A 17,920-nucleotide genomic window follows, 5' to 3' on the forward strand; every position below is an offset into this window, starting at 1 on the left:
TTGCCATTGCTCGCTTTGAAATCCTTGAGTTTGTTAATCAAAAATTCGTTAAAGTTTTACAAAATATGAAATTGATAATAAAACAAATTCCAAATTTCAAATTTGGGCTTCCACATGCCCATATTCACAGTAGGATTGTGTCATTCAAAATTCAATGGCTCTATGTACTGTTGTTTTATGCAAAAAATCTACATACATTTATGCAGATTTTTCATTATTAAATTTTTTCAAATATGCAGGTCTCTTAACATTTGGTGGCAACAGTTTGAAAAGCGAAACACATTTATTTTGAACAAACACAAAATCGCAAAACAGAAACAATAATTCTCCAGAGACAAAGCTCCTTTGGACTAATAAAGTCAGTAGTTATCTCAGGTGGCGTTTGACATCAGCATCACTTAACAGCCAGACAAAGTATGCTAAGACGCGTCAGCTTGCCAATGTGTTGAACACTATACACATCAATGATAGAATGTAAATAGCATTTCTCAACTTTTCCACATACATTCATAGATTGTGATAAGACTGAATGAATAAACATTGTGATTCACCATATATGCACTTCAGAATGAAGAACAGTTGAGTGGTGCGAATACACTGGTCCTTGAAATGAAAGTGACCATGATAAACAATCTGGTATCAGTTCCAGAAATGAACATGGTGAGAGAACATAACGGAAGTTATAACATGGATAGAGTGTCAAACTGACCTTGAACACCTTTATTTATTATACCTGGTTTTGATAAAGCACATATGTTGCATGGAAGAAACATTACAGCTGTTCCAGCAGACCAAACCAAAAATGTATATAAAATGTAAATATATTTTATTTAAATGTTATTTATAGTGATACAGTTAGCTTAACAAAAAACTAAAGCTTAACAAAAAATAATCTAATTAGATAAATACCATGCAAACAGTTTGCATGATATAACCAATGTAAGCATTACTATTTTATATTTTTGATTAACCAATTATAACAAGGGTGTTAACAATTACCCTGACATCTAAGCATATCAATTTTTACCACATTATAAAAAAGGAAAATGCTTCGGCATTCAAATATGATTAACACTGTTACAGCTTTCCCTTGGTGACTTTTGATGCACAATAGGTGACCTTGGCGAGTGATATTTTGGCCTTCATTTGTTCCTTAAAATGCAGGAAGAACTCTATCTCATTAGCTGCAGGTGGCTGTGAAGAAGTATCCTACATCATGAAGCAAAATTATATTATGTTTTTACTAAAGAAAGCGATCTTAAGTTCTTAAATTTTGGCTAGGATTCATAGACAATTCAGAAAACAATGCTTATCATGCACATGTAGTTGGGATATTCTGTCATATTTGTCAGTGTCAAGTGCTAGGCCCTAATGTCATGAAAATGGATATAAATCTATTTCAACACCTTTTTATTTATTTATTATTTTTTAAAAGATAGAGTGGATGAAATAACTTAAAATGCTGGTAAAAAGGCACTGTACCATAGAAGGATTACTAAGAACAACAACATGGTGTTGCATATATAACCCATTCCATTTTTTTGATCACTGCATTTGTTCAAGTCACATCTAAATATCTTAATATTGTGCTAAGCATGAGCAGAAGTTGAGCACTTTTAGAAACATGAACCATTATTCCATGGCAGAAAACGAAGCAGCCTTGAAAAGAACTGCACTTTAATTAACAAAAAATTAAACAACTTCAACAAGCCTTTTAGATTAAATTTGATTTTAAAGTACTTATTATAGTTACAAAAACATACAACTAATAAAAGTAAAGTGAGAAAAAAATACAGTTTTGTAAATATATACATCTATATATATCACAGCTGCGAACCATGAAATATGAAACAACAGAAAAGTTTTTGGCATGAAAATTATCACTTTTCAAAAAAGTGTTTTGCATTGCATAATGATGCCATTTCAAAAGAATCTAAATGGACTTAAATTCACTTAATGAATAATTCAGATCATTGAGCTGCAGTACAAAGTCCAAAATTCGAATGTCCAATACCCAGAATGATCCAGATCATCAGGAACTTGAGAAAAAAAATATTTTGTTAGTATGTTTTACACATTTGCATTTGATATTTTTTCATAACAAAAAATGTGGAGAGTCCCAATTCTTAATTTTACTTCAGCACTAAAATATTCCCATAGTGCAGAAACAATCAGCTTTCAGCATAAATCTAATAAACAATATTGCCCTTTTGGTGTCGCATACAACTCACACCAAAAAAATCGTTGGGACAGTCAATTTTCATGTCATAGGTCACTTTATAGTCAGGCAGACCTGGCTGCTTCCTTCAGCATATTTCTGATAGCAACTTGGCAAATCATTATTATTTTCTGCTTTCATCACCACATGATTATCAACACATAGCCACTATAGGGATGACCTGCATAATGATATCTTAACAATTTTTTAAAAAAAAATATTAGTAGATAAACACGAAAGACCACAGTAACCTTTTTGTTGACATTATGCTTGGCAATAATTAGAGACTTCAGCTAAGTGCACTGCGAAGTGTGGAAAGGGAGAAATTTAACAAACATTTCTTTCCATATGCAAGAATTTTTTTTCTTCTCTTTTATTTCTAATCGCAAGGCAGAATACAGCAAGAAGATCAAATACAGAAAACAGAAATGATTGAGATTTGGCAAAATGGTTCAGTAAATACACAAATTCGGTAAAAATGTTTGCCCAGGAAATTATGGTCTTGTAAGTAGTCGGAAAAAGGGCCAAAGCATTATGTTGTAGACATTCTGGCAGGTAAGTGAGATCTTCAGGCTTCCATTGTTTCGTTTTAACGAGATCTGACAATTGCAACTGATGACTTTCATAGCCTGTTCTGTGTTTAGCTTCACTGAGTGATATCACCTTTGAGTTTGTTGATTGTAATAGTGATGCACCTTTTCATTCAGTTCATATAGGGGTTTCTAAAGAGCCAATGGCTTGAATTGCTGCTCTTGAATCTGATAGCAAGACAGTATTCTCAAATTTATAATGTAATGTCAATAATTATTTCAGAGCAATTCTAAGAGACACCATGTCATCTTCCCAGCAGAGGCATAGAAGAAAAAAAGGCTAGAATAAATCCCTGAAGAAATTCCAAACATTAGATCATCACTATATGAGCGCTTGTATAAACATGCACTGAGTTATGATTCGGGTATTTAGTATAAATGGTTTCCATGGCAAGGCATTTCAAGACCTTTATACATGTTTAATTCTTGGTAACTGGATCAGTCAAGTTAGTGTGTCTTGACTTACAATATAGAAAGGGGGTTCATTGGTGGTACAATTTCTTGTATTTTATCGATTAGACTACATTCCTCTCTAATTCTATGAACTTTTTGTAGAAAGCCACATTGGGTCTTGAGATTTTTAGTTGTGTCCCGATAATTAAAGGATCTCCAATGAGAAGCAACTTTTTATACAAGATATCAACTATCTCTTTAATTCTTAATTAATAATAATTTAATATCTTCTTACAGCAAATTTTTTGTTAGTAATAGCATAGCTTCATTAGGGATAGATTTAGCAGCTCCAATAATAAGTCTCATTGCTTAATTTTGAAAAATTTCGAATTTCTTAATAACCTGCTCACCTGCCCTTACAAGTGCTATGCAAGAAATACATTTTGCAGTCATAGGCCAAAATATTACATTTAGTGCTACCTGAATTAAGAATAACTGATTTGTTACTCAGATAAGCACAGGAGTGGCACCAGAGCTTTTGCGGCTATAACACTTAGCCACATAATTTAACCGTTTGAGCTCCTCTTGAGTGCTGTTTTCCCATCCATAAATGCCAAGAAGTGCTTTTTTGCTTGTCTTATTCTCCAATTAAAAATGCCAAGGAGTGCTATTGCGCTGTTTTCTGCTCTTATACGGTAATTTGTATTGCTTTCATTTCAGTGTTGTCTGACATCTTTCTGAGCAGATATCAGTGTCTTTAAATAATATAAAAATATTGAATCCTTTACTTTTACATAAAATGAAATGGTAACAGTAAAGTTGCGCATTTTGTGGTTATCGGCTTCGCAGCCTAGAGCACGGGAACTTTTCGAGCAACACATAAGAAACACAAAATCCCTCCTTGGCACTCAAACAGTTAAGGAAGAAAACCTTTTTAGAATTAAAAAAAGTATCAAACAGAAAAATCCTCAGAATTTAGGGAAATCAAATGAATGCAAAATTTTTAGAATTTGAGATTTTTTCCATAGCAGAGCTAGCTGACACATGAAATTGACTCTCAGCTCAGATAAACACTATCGTGAATGACCCTTTAAGTGTGTGTGGGACTTTATTCATTAAGCACTCAGATTAGTCTGAATATGGATGAGAGAGAAAGATGCATGAGTATAATAAATAACTAAAATCATATAATTCAGGTTTAGATTTGTTAGAATGCATTAGAAGCAATACAAAATTTAGTGGAACACCATGTCTTTAGCTGCAAATCTTATGATACATTGCCAATAGTGCATGCTGGCTAAGCTTTATGATGATAAAAGTGAATTTGAAGATTTTTCAGATATCAGAAACAAAAAGCGAAATTTTCCAATTAATGGAATTTGTAAAGAAATGCGGAGAAGTGGAATAAATGAAGATGACATAATAGAAGTTTTTCACAGCGATGACAAGGCTCCATTCATCAGTCAACTAACAGACACCAAAATCTATAGAATGGTTTTAAATTAAAAAAATATCGCTACCAAGAGTAAAGAAAGTGATAGAAAAGTTCGTTGAGAATGAAATAAAATTTGATTTAGCGGGAATTCTCGACACATCATTACAGGAAAAATGAAGCTTTGTAACTTATTAACAAGAAACTATGTCTATTTATAGAGTTACCAAGAAAATATTAGCACAAAAAATAAAATAACTTTCAACAACTTATGCTGAAAGAAATGTTCAATAAAGTAAAGAAATAAACATAGGGTTTTTTTCATAAACTTTGAGTTTAGTCATAAGTACATCATTATTTTATAAATTATAATTTAATATTTTAAATCTTGTAATTTCTACTTGCCATCTTAACAGATTTAAATTGATGATTTAACATATGGAAAAATCCCAAATCCGGAAATGCTGAAGTCCCAATGAATTCAGATTTCAGACTTTGTACTGTATTCATAATATGATTCTAATATAAAATATATGAATATTTAAGTATTCTAAATTTCATGTTCTTTGGCTAATTTCAGAATTTCCTTATATACTTTTATACAAAGAAAATCTCAAATAGGAAAATGCTCTTACTAAAGCACGTTTATATATGATGGAAATAAAATTTGTAACTAATGTACATATTGTTGTATGGATAAACACAGTAATTTACAATTTATTGATGTAAAACAACATTATGTACAAATATGAACACATGAAACACTGTTTGGACTCCTATAAAAGGTTCTACATATGTCTACAGTAGGTTAAAACAGTTTAGATTTAAAATATATATAAATTAAATAAATTTCGTTTATTGTTGGAAAATTTTTTCTTTCACAAAGGCTAAAATTTAAAACTGTGAGACTTAATGCTTTGCTAGGAGATGTGACGGAAAACTGGATTTGGCAGCCATGACATAAAACAGAATATCCAAAATTAAGTGTAAAAATATGCAACACATTAAACAGAGACATTTTCAAGTATATTATATATTTCACACATATTTTCATTATTTATATTATATACAAATTAATACCTTGATATAGGCACTTGGATAAATCTTATGAACAGCATCACCTGGGGCTCTACCAGCCTCCCTATCTAGATAGTAGCTCTGAACAAAAACACTGTGATCACTCAGACAACGTAGCCAGACATCACCTTCCCCTCGGAGGTCTAACTGAACTCCCTTTCCAATATGTAGTCTAATTAATAATAAAATGCAAAATATCCTTTAGGACCAATGACATGTCATTTATAACTAATGTTTTACAATTTAAATACTGCTAGCAATTAAAATGGCAAAATCAACAAGGACAAAAACTAAAAAAGTTTATTTTACAGATTCTTTCTAATACAAAGATAAAATCATTAGAACGCCAGATATGTTGGATATTATATATAATGAATTATAGTCAATACACAGTGTGGCCATCATAAGCAACATTAGCTACTTTCTATACAGCTAGGCACACAGAGTACTGAAAGGATTTGAATGGCATTTTGAAATATTGCATTCAGGCAGTTGAAATTTCATGGCAAAAATTCATCTATTGTAATCACTGGTGATTGTGTTTGTCAAGCCAGTGTACGCAACACCACAAACTAGATACATTTACTCGGGAAAGATTTCGTGAATATTCCAGCCAAGCCAAAACCATAACATGCTTTGTGTCATGCATTCTGCTAGCAAGAATGACTCTAGAATGTTCCTGAAGATAATGTACAACTGCAAAAGCTTAACACACCTGTAATGTAATGTAAACTACACAAAATGCATAACATGAATGACATTTGTACCCAGCTCCTTTCCATATCATAACTCTGGTGCTCAACCAGTGTGATGATGCATAAGCATGATTCCAATGCACGCTACTCACAACAGTGAATAATGCTGCATGCAAAAGCAAAATTCATTTGAGATGATATTTATGTATCCATATGCACCTGAACACAATTTATGTATCCATATGCATCTGAACACAAACTTTAATTGCAGATGCTTGTGCTGTAACGGTTAAAAGTACAGGTACCACAAAAATGTCTCATCATAAATGCAGATACTTTTAATCAAGACACGCATAATATTTTCTGTGCTACGGTAAGGGATGTGACTGTATACTCTGTATGGACCATATGTACACATTCTATGTTGTCCTGGGCATTGGTGCATTAAGGTTATTGTGAACCTGCATGCAACTCTTTCTTGGTTTCATTGATTTGAAATTCGCACAGCAGTAGTTAAATTTCAAGCAACAATTTTGCAGTACAATAATCTGTAATCACAGTATACTACCATTCTTCAGCAAAAATTTGGACACAAGTTGGTATAAGTTAAATCTACCACACTTTAGTCAGAAAAGGGAAAAAAACATCATTTCAGTATGGGAAACCTGTTCTCTCTTCTGTATTATACAAATTACATCTTTTTTGTATTCTATAGATGCTTATTATTTACATATGCTGCATTTTCTCCATTTTTGTGACCTGCATAATATAGGCAAATTTCCAATTACGCAGTTGCTTTTTCCACAGCATTGCAATTTTAACAGCCAGCAGCATTTATCATAAATTTTAATAAATGATTATAGAAAATGCATGAGAAAAGGAATTTAGTTAATTTCTTGAATGTCTTATTATATACTGCTTTATTAAATATTACACCTAGATACATATTTCCAAGAGCAAAATTCTCTTAAAACAAAGGCCAGTATTTTAGAAAATAGTACCAGTGGAGCCATGGAAAATGAACAATCTTTGTCACCACAAACTAAAAATTCTAGTCAATAAAATTAAATCTCCCCGAAGTCCTTGGTTTCAGACGAGCTCCTGCAAAGAACACTAGGCAAAATCACACATTGGAAAGCATTCACTGCATTTATTACTTGTTAAGTAGTAATAATAATAGCAATTAAAAAAAACTTTTACATGCAAATTTTGAGAAGATATCCTTAGACAATATTCTGATATCGATTATAGGAGCTAGTCAAAATTTGATAATGAATCTTTTTCCATTCAAGATGAAACAAATAAAAGCAAATGATTTTTGTTTTACATCTGCTCCCCAATTTGTTCTCAAAGCCTATAATTTCATTTAGGAATAGGTATGGAAAAATGATCAAAATCAATATATTTTTTAATATTTATTTTTGCAAAACTATGAAATTTTTAAAAATTTGTATTTAACTAATTAATGCATATTAAATACTTTAATAATTATTTTTTATTGTATAAGAATCACACAAAAATCAGATTTTAATTTTACAGTAACCTGCATATCCACAGTATCATAACTATTTTTAATAAAACTCTGCACTTTTATTTTAAGAAACTTTACACTTAAAATCAATATTTAAATTATATATACAGTTAATCATTAAGAAAAGTTTGTATTCACCTTCTTAAACACATGAATGCTACGACTGAAAACTACACTTAAAATTTAATTAATAAAATATGTAAAAAATAAAGTACCTAGGTCTTTCACTCTGTTCTGTTCTATGTACATTAGACAGAGCTCCTAAACAAAATCTATTTCCACCAGATGGATCAACATAACCATCTACAATTACGCTGCTATAGCTTGAAGACACTTTAAAAGTTTCACCAACTTGCTGATCAAGTTCAAAGTATGCAATAGAGCACCAATATTCTGGAGCTATATTTAAATAAAAATGCACAAATGTCATTAAAATGTAAATATTAAGGAAATTAATGATTTTCTTACATAAACCATTCCTTTTCATTATTGAAATTTTATGAAAAATTTATTTGTTGAGCCTTCTTTAAAACATCAAATTTTATAAAAGAATTACTGAAGAAAAATAAAATAAAATTTTAATTTAATTTAATTTCTTAAAAATTTAAAATTTGTTTGTAATTTTGTAAAAATTAACCAACAGAAAAGGAAGAACTAAGACTTCGTTATTAACATTTAAACTGAAATGCAAAATTCCCCTCCTCCCCAATGTAACTGATGTAAGTAACAAATTCTACAAATATTCAAAACAAAAGGCAAAAGTATTTTAAGAACACCTTTTGCCCTTTATACTGAATATTTATAATGGGATTAAGATTAGTGTAATGACTATATGTAACATCTATTAGACAAAATTATTCTTATTTTAAAGATGTTCACAAAATTTCAGTAAGAGTGGTACAAGCAGTATATTCTCATATTAATCCCCCTCCCTATTTCAGTGCCAAAATACCAATGAAATGAATGATATGAAAATTTTCATATTAGTGAATAACATATACAATTAAATAATACTATTAATGCTTGCAACAATTACTATTCCTTCCTATAACAGACATCTTACATGACACTTTACATTCCATTAATTTTGGGTGGGGGAACTAAATAAATAAAAGCTTTACTGATATCCACTTTTTTCAGTCCCTACCTAACATATCCTAGCATTTTTGTAAACAGATATTAAGCAAGGACCATTTGGAACACTTTGACTAACATTATTATGAGAAGCAAGAAATGATGTTTCATGTACCCCTGAATGCAACCAACAGCTGCTGCAGATGCACATTCTTTATAACAAAAATGAAAGTAAAAAAGATGATCTTATGATATTATTTCAGCCATGTTTTGATGTAGTGCGCTGTACTTTTGGAGGATAAAACACACAAGTGTTGGGCAAAAATATGGAAACCCCTCGTAAAATGCATGTCTAAAACGAAATGTTTTTTCTTGCAAAACCTGTTGATGGTAATGAAATGTCTGCCCACTAACATCTCCTGTACAACATCCTTAATACATTGCAAATGTCATTCATTGTTGAAACAGTGTTCTGTACAATTCTGAGTACAGTATGTTGGAGCTAAATGAATTCAAATGTGGGCAACTTGTTGAGGCTGTATGGTGGGTGCTTCCGCAAACAAGGTAGCTGAAGTGTTTGGTATTCCGAGAGGAATAGTACATAACATTTTTTAACTCACACAGGAAAACTGGAAAAATCACATTTCCAAACCACATTCACAGGGTGGACGAAAATGTGTGCTGAGTGATCATGACAGATGATCACTGAAGCCCCAAATGTGACTGCTGAACTGAAATGTTGCATTTGCAAACCCTGTCAGTACCAAAACAATTCGAAGGGTGCTCCACAAGCATGGTATTTTTTGGTGAGCTGCAATTCAAAACCCACTCATCAGTGATCAAAATGCCTGTAACAGAAAAAAGAAGTGCCAAAGTCATAAAACCAGGACTTCAGAGCAATGGAAGACTGTCGTTTGGTTGGACAAGTCTTGCTTCACCTGTTTCCAGCAGCTGGAGAGTTTGTGTCTGGTGAAATCTGTCCCAAACATATGATAGAGACCATTTGCTGCCAAGACTGAATTATGGTCAGGGTTTGGGCCGCCACATTGTGGTGTGCCATGGGACCCATCATTACCCTGCAAGGTCACATTACTGGAACAGATTATGTGACCATTTTGGCTGATCATGTCCATACCATGCTGTAATTTAAGACAACAAAGCTTCCATCACCTTCTAGGATTAGTTTTCTGAGCATTAAGGGTGAACTTTCACATCTACTATGGCCACCAGAGTTACCAAATATCAATGTTTGTGGGCTACTTTGGAGAGAAATGTGCACGAGTGCTATTCACCATAATCACCATTAAATAAATTTGAGAACATTTTAGAGGAAGAATGGTAAACGATTCTCTTGCAAAGTATACAAGACCTCTATTTATCCATTCCGTGAAGACTGCAAGCTGTTAGCAGTTTTGAATGCCAACAGCTTTCCTACACTGTATCCAAACCACAAAAACCACAAAGCAATATATTTTTATTTTGGTGTTTCCATATTGTGGCTCAATCCCTGCAAGAATTTAAAGTGAAGCAACACACATTATTTTCAACATGAGTAAAATTTAAATGTACAATCTCAACTCATAAAGTTATGGCAACCACATTCTGGGATAGATTGCCAGCTTTTAGGGAATCTTTTCCATACAATTCCGAATAAATGCTATCATATGCTATCTGAACCAGTTCTGTTAAATTAAAACAATGTTAAGTCCCGATATTGTTGATAAAATGCAAGTACTAGTCGAATCTTTTGGCTTGCAGTAATTGAATCCCCTCCCCAGTCTAGTCCTAATGCCAACAGACAATTGCATCATTCTATATCTGAAGAGGTGCTCTGTCAGCAAGCATTTTCATGTTGACTATAACAACTCCTAAACCATTGTTTTAATGATACTGAACCATTAAAATAATGATTATTCAAGAATAGTTATCCTCTCAGGCAGCAACACTTCTACACTTTGTAAAAACCCATCTTGCATTATAAAAATGCAATAACAATGACGTATGTAAAATCTGAGAAAAAAAATAAAACACCCAAAATGTTAAGAAATTCATTTGTTATAGTAAAACAGGCCTTACTTAAAAAATATCTACTGCATCTTAAATACTTCATCAACACTAATAGCATTAATAAAATAAATACATAAAAAAGAATAATTTTGGAATATAAATGCAACTATAAGTAATAAGGGAAGGTGTATTTATTCTAAAAGATAAACAGAAAGAATTGCTAAGCTAATCCAAATTGATTACCATAAAAATTTCTTTACGCATGCTAATATTCTAAGAGATAGTGTGGAATTATAATAATGTGACTGGCTAAATAAGACATTAGCTCCTTGTTTACAAATTCTCCACAAAAAAGAAAAGAAATATGCAACTGCGGATTCTCAAAACTTTCTTCTGGAAGGTTTCCACATCCTACTGTATTTCCTAGCAATATAGATGATCTACAGCTTCACCCTTCATCATCAAATGACCTTTAGCTAGGACTACTTTGGTGGAAGTATGATGCACACTGCTGAGCAATGAATACATGATAGTATTATAATAATAAGACATTGTCTGCTTTCAGATGCGCATATGTATCAATTATTTTTTATTATGCATATAAATAAAATAAATTCTTTACATCTATAAATAACTTAATTTGGCATTATTAAATAATTTCTCTGTTTACAGGATTATCTTAAAAGGTGAATTAATTTACGTCACTATACAGAATGCAACATCAATACAAAATGAAGGCTGGCTGTTATGTAAAAATGAAAAGGTACAAAGGTACGCAATGAACTTACCAGGTTGATTAGAAAGAGCACCCTGTAAATTAAGGTCACTATGCAACTGAGCATGTTGCCCTGAAGGAGGAAAGAAGATAAATTTAAATGTATAGGCAGCCATAAAAACAAGCATCTGAACAGGTACACTCTGCACAAAAAAAGGGGGGCACAGTTCTTTATCTTACATTCTACTGGGCTGATTGGCATAACCTACCTTGTGCTTTTCATGTTTTGAAAGCAAAACTAAGGATATACACTGAACAGCTAAAACACTATGATCACCTACTCAATAACAAGTTGCACGACCTTTGGCCTGCAAAAGAGCTGCAACTCGCCAAGGCATGGATACCAAAAGTTCTTGGTAGATGACTGGAAATAAGCTGTATCAAGTCTAACCTGCAGTCACAAAGTCAAGATATTCCAACATGGTGAATTCTGAGCTGCCGCTCCATGTCATTCCAAATGTGCTCTATTGGGTTAAGATCCAGGGTGACCATGACTGGGGTGTTGTTCTGCTTCTCCATTTCCAGTTGGGAAGAATGCCATGTAAAGGTTCAATTTACTTGCAATTATGTTTAGATAGTCCACAGCTTTTATGGTCTATTCTACCACAACTAAAGGTCCCAGGGCCGCCCATGAGAATGCATATCAACACCACCAGCCTGTGCAGGACCTTGGGGACGGGAAGCAAACTTTTTGCCTGGAAAATGGCTTATCCTGAAATGACCGTTGACATGATGAATGAGAAATTGTGTTTCCCCTGACCAGGCAATTGTCTTCCACTTATCCATGATCCGGTCTCGATGTTCTCCGGCCTACTGTAGGCGTAATTGATAATGACGCTTGGTCAACAGACGCACATGAGCGGGACTTCTGCTATGCAGTTCCACACGCAACAGCATGCACCGAACTGTGTGTTCTGAAACACTTGGACCTGGATCGTATTGGGCTGTTATCTGAGCCATTGTCTAGCACCAATTCTAAACAAAGTGGGTCAGTCACCAGCTCAGATTGAAGTACTACCTCTAATGGCATTTGACTTTGCTTAACTCATGACAATGTGATGATCCACAAGGCTGGAAAAAGGAGGTACAATTCCTTATCTTTTTCAACAGCAGTTAAATACCACTGCCCCTTAACCCTTAACTTCCCAATTTTTTAAATTTCTATGAAAAAATTATATCAGCTACTTCTTAAGTAATATTAAAAGGGAAAAATATTTTTAAAAAAAATTAAGCAGTTTTAAATTTAATTTGAGTCATTTTTTTGTTTGTTGCAGAAGTGCAACATTGCGCAGTAGTGCTGTAAAATTACAAAACTTTTTTTATATGAGGATTTTATTATTGATTGTTATAAATTGCTTTAGCCTTACATACAATGAAAATTTTTAAAGCAGTTATTGACTTTGTTGTAAAAAGTCCCCTACTTTACACTTTTCGCACTCAGTTTGAGTGTAGCTCTTGCAGTTTGGAAACTTGCACCGTATTCTTTTCTGACCATATTGGCCAATGATTTATACCATCTCTACGAATGTCCTCACACGGAATGGATTGGACACTCCCTTTGCATCTTTTAGTCTGCGACATTTGTTCTATTGAAGTATTATTAGGTCTTCCTCTTTTAGCATTTCGATCGTACCTCACATGGAATGGATTGGACACTCCCTTTGCATCTTTTAATCTGCGACATTTGTTCTATTGAAGTATTATTAGGTCTTCCTCTTTTAGCATTTCGATCGTACCCCATTTTGCATAAGCATGATGCAACTTCAAATTTGAATTTTTGTAAATTCATTAGATTTTTTTTTTTTTTTAATTTTCAGATTTCTTCATTGTTTCTTTAATTTGATCAAATCCAAACTCTTCTGACTAGTATGCTCTATAGTTTGGCAGGTGAACTAGAGATGCATAAATGAAAATACCCAAATATTGATTTATTTCATTCTCTGATATAGTCAAAGGCTTACTTGGATTCTTTTGAATAGCATATTGTTTGCTGTCTTCATAAATGTTACTTATGATCTCTTCCGTCCATAAATATATAAAAAATTGGTACGTAGTGTCCAAATCCGTAATTTCTCTTGGGAGCGTGTCATCTCCATGGAATTTTATTACTTCTTCAATCAATCAAATGTTTCGATTTTTCCGTAAAATATTCTTTGACAATGTTTTATTATTCTTAACAGTTAAATTCAACAAAGGTTCTCTGACTGAAATATACCAGCGGCCTAGCGGTAAAGTCGCTGAACACTGGTAGTTTGTTTTCGTGTTTTTCCTCATGTGTAACTTGTACCCAAGCCAGTTTCCCTTAGAAAATCCTCCATGAAGGCATCCCTCCCCGTAGGGCAGATAGCTCTCGAGGCTTTGCCATAATCACACACACACACACACACTGACTGAAATATTTCTATCAAATTTATTATCATCATCATCAGATGTTTTTATATTCTCAATTGTGTTTTGTAAAACAACACTATTTTCACAGTCGCTATCCGAATCATCATTAGATGACACACAATCAGGTAAAAAATGAACATCATCAGCAGAATATTCAAGACTATCCTCACTTAAATCACTCATTTCGCCCAAATTATTCATATATCTAGCAATTTCATCTTGGGTTAGTATACACTTTTTGGCCATGTAAAAATGGTAACCAAAGACCAATGTTGCAGACCTGCAACATATAATTAAAATCAAATTTCTTTCAAACTTTTTCCATTAGAAAATCAAAATTACTTTTAAATGAACATAAAATGTTTAAACTTCTTCCCAGGTAATTGTTTTCGTCAATAAACAAGAGGAAGCATAAAATAAAATGGATTCTTTTTATAGCAAAAACACAGTTCTTGAGGCATCAGAGATTTTTATAATTGTTGTGATTTCTGGAAAAAATGTGCTGCTATCTAGTGACAAATTTAGCATGTATTTTGTTGCAGTAACCTTTTTTCCTTAGATAAGTGATTTGTAGGTAATTAAAAAAAATATTCTGTTAAATTAAAATAAATCATATGTTGCAGAAATGCAACAGTGGGAAGTTAAGGGTTAATCATGTCCCCTTCACATCATACAGATGAGTTTATTGAAAAATGTGAAGATGGTCATAATGTTTTGGCTCATCAGTGTATATTAGATTTATACTATATAGCATAGTTCTAATATACGTATTCTGACACAAAATCGGACTTTTCCTTAAATGACATACCGTTATTTTCCATATTTTGAGTGCATGACTCACATTATGTCCAAATTTTAAATTTTGTAAAATTAAGTGAGAAACTTAGCAAGAAATTTAAAAATTTATCTTGGCACTCTTTTTTTCAGTTTGTGCCACGAATAATTCCTTTGGTGAGATTCTTAATTTACGATTTTCCTTTCCCTTTTTTTACTGTGCACAAGCAGAGGGGGGGGGGGAAAGGTGGTTCTTGCATTCTTATAAACAATTTTAACAAAAAACGTAACACACATTTGGCATTATTACGGCTCATAACATATATGTCAAATTTCAAAACACGCAGACATATAAATTCAGGTATATCTTTGGAAATTTTGAAAAAACAAGTCTAATTTTTTTCAGGTATGCCTAGAAATACATCTATTTTAAAGTGATGGTAAAAATTTTATAGGTTATAATTCAAAAACATTTTAAAAAATTTATAAAATTATAAAAATATATAAATTTTAAAAATAAATAGAAATATATCTGATAAATAGAAATAAATAGAATATAATTGAATAGATAGATGATAATAGAAATAAATAGAATTTTATTTGGGCTGTAAAACAAAGAATCAAGTAAGTTACATAAAAAAAGAAATATTAATAAATAAACAGCAAATTCAATTAATTTTGAGGAGCTAATATTTTGAGAGCTAATTTTTTAAGAACTACTTATGGACTTTTTACAAAACTTGGCACTTCGGCATAACTTGAGATGTACAATCAAAATATTTAAAAAAATGCAGGAATGTCATTTCAGAAAGTGTCTAATTTTGTGTCATAATACCTATGTTACAACAATGCTACATATTAATCTAATATTTGAATTTAACAAACACTCTCTATTCGTAAAAAGCAAATTTTAAGTTAATTAAATTTTAAATGAAATTGAATTACAAATAAATGATTAATTATTGCAGCGAACTAATCTACAATATCATTTAAATTCTGAGATGATTCTTAAATTTACATATGTAAATCAAATGCAAAACTTTATATATTCTTTTGAAACAATATTAATCTAACATATATTCTAAGTCATGCCATCAAGACATAAAAAATCAAAGATAAATTTCAGCAATCAGCCCAGTAGACTGGAAGAAATAGAACTGTCACTTATTTATTTATTTATTTATTTGGTGTAAGGTGTAGTTTCCAGAAAGCAACCATTTGAAATTTGCCGTTTAGAGCATATGCAATTAAGTTTACAAATTTCTGAAAACTGCAATTCTGGCAATTAAATTTACCAATTTTTGTAATTAAGTGCAGTGGCTAGTTTAGTATGGAAATACCCTTGAAAAAAAAAAAAAAAAAAAAAAAAAATCCATATTTCATGCTTACAGTAATTTTGTGACCGTATAACAATAGTATTATCAGGTGGCACCATTGACTGAGTATATGACAATGTGCTTCCTCCAGTCCATGTATTTGATGAACCTGAAATAAATATTAAAATATGAAGAAAATACTACTATCCAGTTCATTAAGAACAGAGAAATGCTCGCTGATGCTGCTTAAAATCTTTAGTACATATTCTTTCCTAGTACAATGTCATAATTAAATAAAACAGAAAAATCATAAATACCAGTAGATAACTCACTGCTGTTTGAAGTAAAGCTCGAAGGAACAGCTGGTTGTGGTGGGGATGTTCCAAGCCCATTAATCGTATTTGGTGTCAGGTGTGGAGAAAGGGAATCTAAGGTTGTATTTCCATTTACTGCACAAAATAAAATAACATAAAATAAACAATATTATACAATTTCTTACATTCAGATTTAATTACAAAAACTATAGTACAACAGAATAAAAATTGCGAGAGATTTGTAACTTTTAACAAGCTTTTATCAATTTTCCCGTTAAACATAGAGCTCATATACCAAGATACTTACACTGGGATATAGTTTGTGCTTCTTGGCTAGGAGAAAAAAATCCAGGTGAAGGTGTGGATAGAGGAGCTACAGAAGGAGTTGACGGTGGTGTTGAAAGAGAAGAGGAGGCAGCAGAAGGAGGAGCAACCACTTGCAGTTGCTGTGTACATACTGTTAAAGGCTGAGTGACTGGTTGTGCCTGATGAGAAATATTTGGAATGGTAGGAGCTAGGAGAGAAACACAATATAACCAATCTTTTCTGTATTAAGTATGTATATATTTTGTGTTAGAAAATAAAAAAAATTCAATGTAATTAAACCAACCACACATACTTTTTAAATTGCATTTTTTAATAAATGTTAGCTCAGAAAATATATGTACTAAACATATGCAACAAGGTAACTTCAATAATTCTTAAAAATGAGAAGACAGTTTGACATATCTCAAAAAGAAACACAGTTTAATGAAATGAAAACTTGCATATGAAACACACAGACATTTAATAAGTACTGTCACACATAGTAAAGCTATTAAGCAATCTAAATTTTAAAAAAAATTAAACATATCAGTCCTTGAGTTTTTAGGTAGAAGGAGTAATATCATTTGTAAATAGCAAATACCACAAGTAAACAAAATATTGAACTCTGAAACATTAAAATATTTTAGGAAAAAAAAGCATATGCTATAAAAAAGGAAACACAGAAGTCTGTTGACCAATATTGTTGGTCCGAAGATCACACTTTCAATTTTTCTGCTGCCAAACATTGGTGAACTGGATTTTCTAGAGGCATTTCACATTTAGAAAAAAAAAAAAAAAAAAAAAAAAAAAAAAAAAAAAAAAAAAAATCTTTCTGTTCTAGTTAACGACCCTAATTATTCCAATCCATCTTTACTTTCAACCTTTAAAGAAATTATGTTTTAGATCTGGTTTCATCAACAGATGGTGCCAGTAGCTTATCTCCTGTCCAGGCTTTCTTATCATATCTTATCTCGTTCATTTAATCAGCCGAGCGGTAAAGCCACTGAACACTAATAGTTTGGTCCGA

The 17,920-nt window shown here is 32.1% G+C and overlaps 1 protein-coding gene across 3 annotated transcripts in view; it reads right to left on the reverse strand.

Moving 5' to 3' along the window:
- The window catches only part of Med (Smad/Smad4 homolog Medea), a 69,742-nt gene that overhangs the window by 17,171 nt on the left and 34,651 nt on the right, over positions 1-17,920 (reverse strand). For 2 of the 3 annotated variants that reach the window (XM_035360474.2, XM_035360473.2), the window contains 6 exons: positions 16,895-17,101; positions 16,591-16,722; positions 16,347-16,442; positions 11,806-11,865; positions 8,152-8,335; positions 5,714-5,882 (listed from right to left, as the gene is read on the reverse strand). In XM_035360474.2, coding sequence (XP_035216365.1) covers positions 5,714-5,882; positions 8,152-8,335; positions 11,806-11,865; positions 16,347-16,442; positions 16,591-16,722; positions 16,895-17,101 — 848 coding nt within the window. The remainder of the gene's footprint in view (positions 1-5,713; positions 5,883-8,151; positions 8,336-11,805; positions 11,866-16,346; positions 16,443-16,590; positions 16,723-16,894; positions 17,102-17,920) is intronic. The other variant, XM_035360475.2, reaches the window with a different exon arrangement.

Source organism: Stegodyphus dumicola, chromosome 5, assembly GCF_044657685.1.
Source record: "Stegodyphus dumicola isolate Sdum_Otavi_A_Nest chromosome 5, ASM4465768v1".
Lineage (NCBI taxonomy): Eukaryota > Metazoa > Arthropoda > Arachnida > Araneae > Eresidae > Stegodyphus > Stegodyphus dumicola.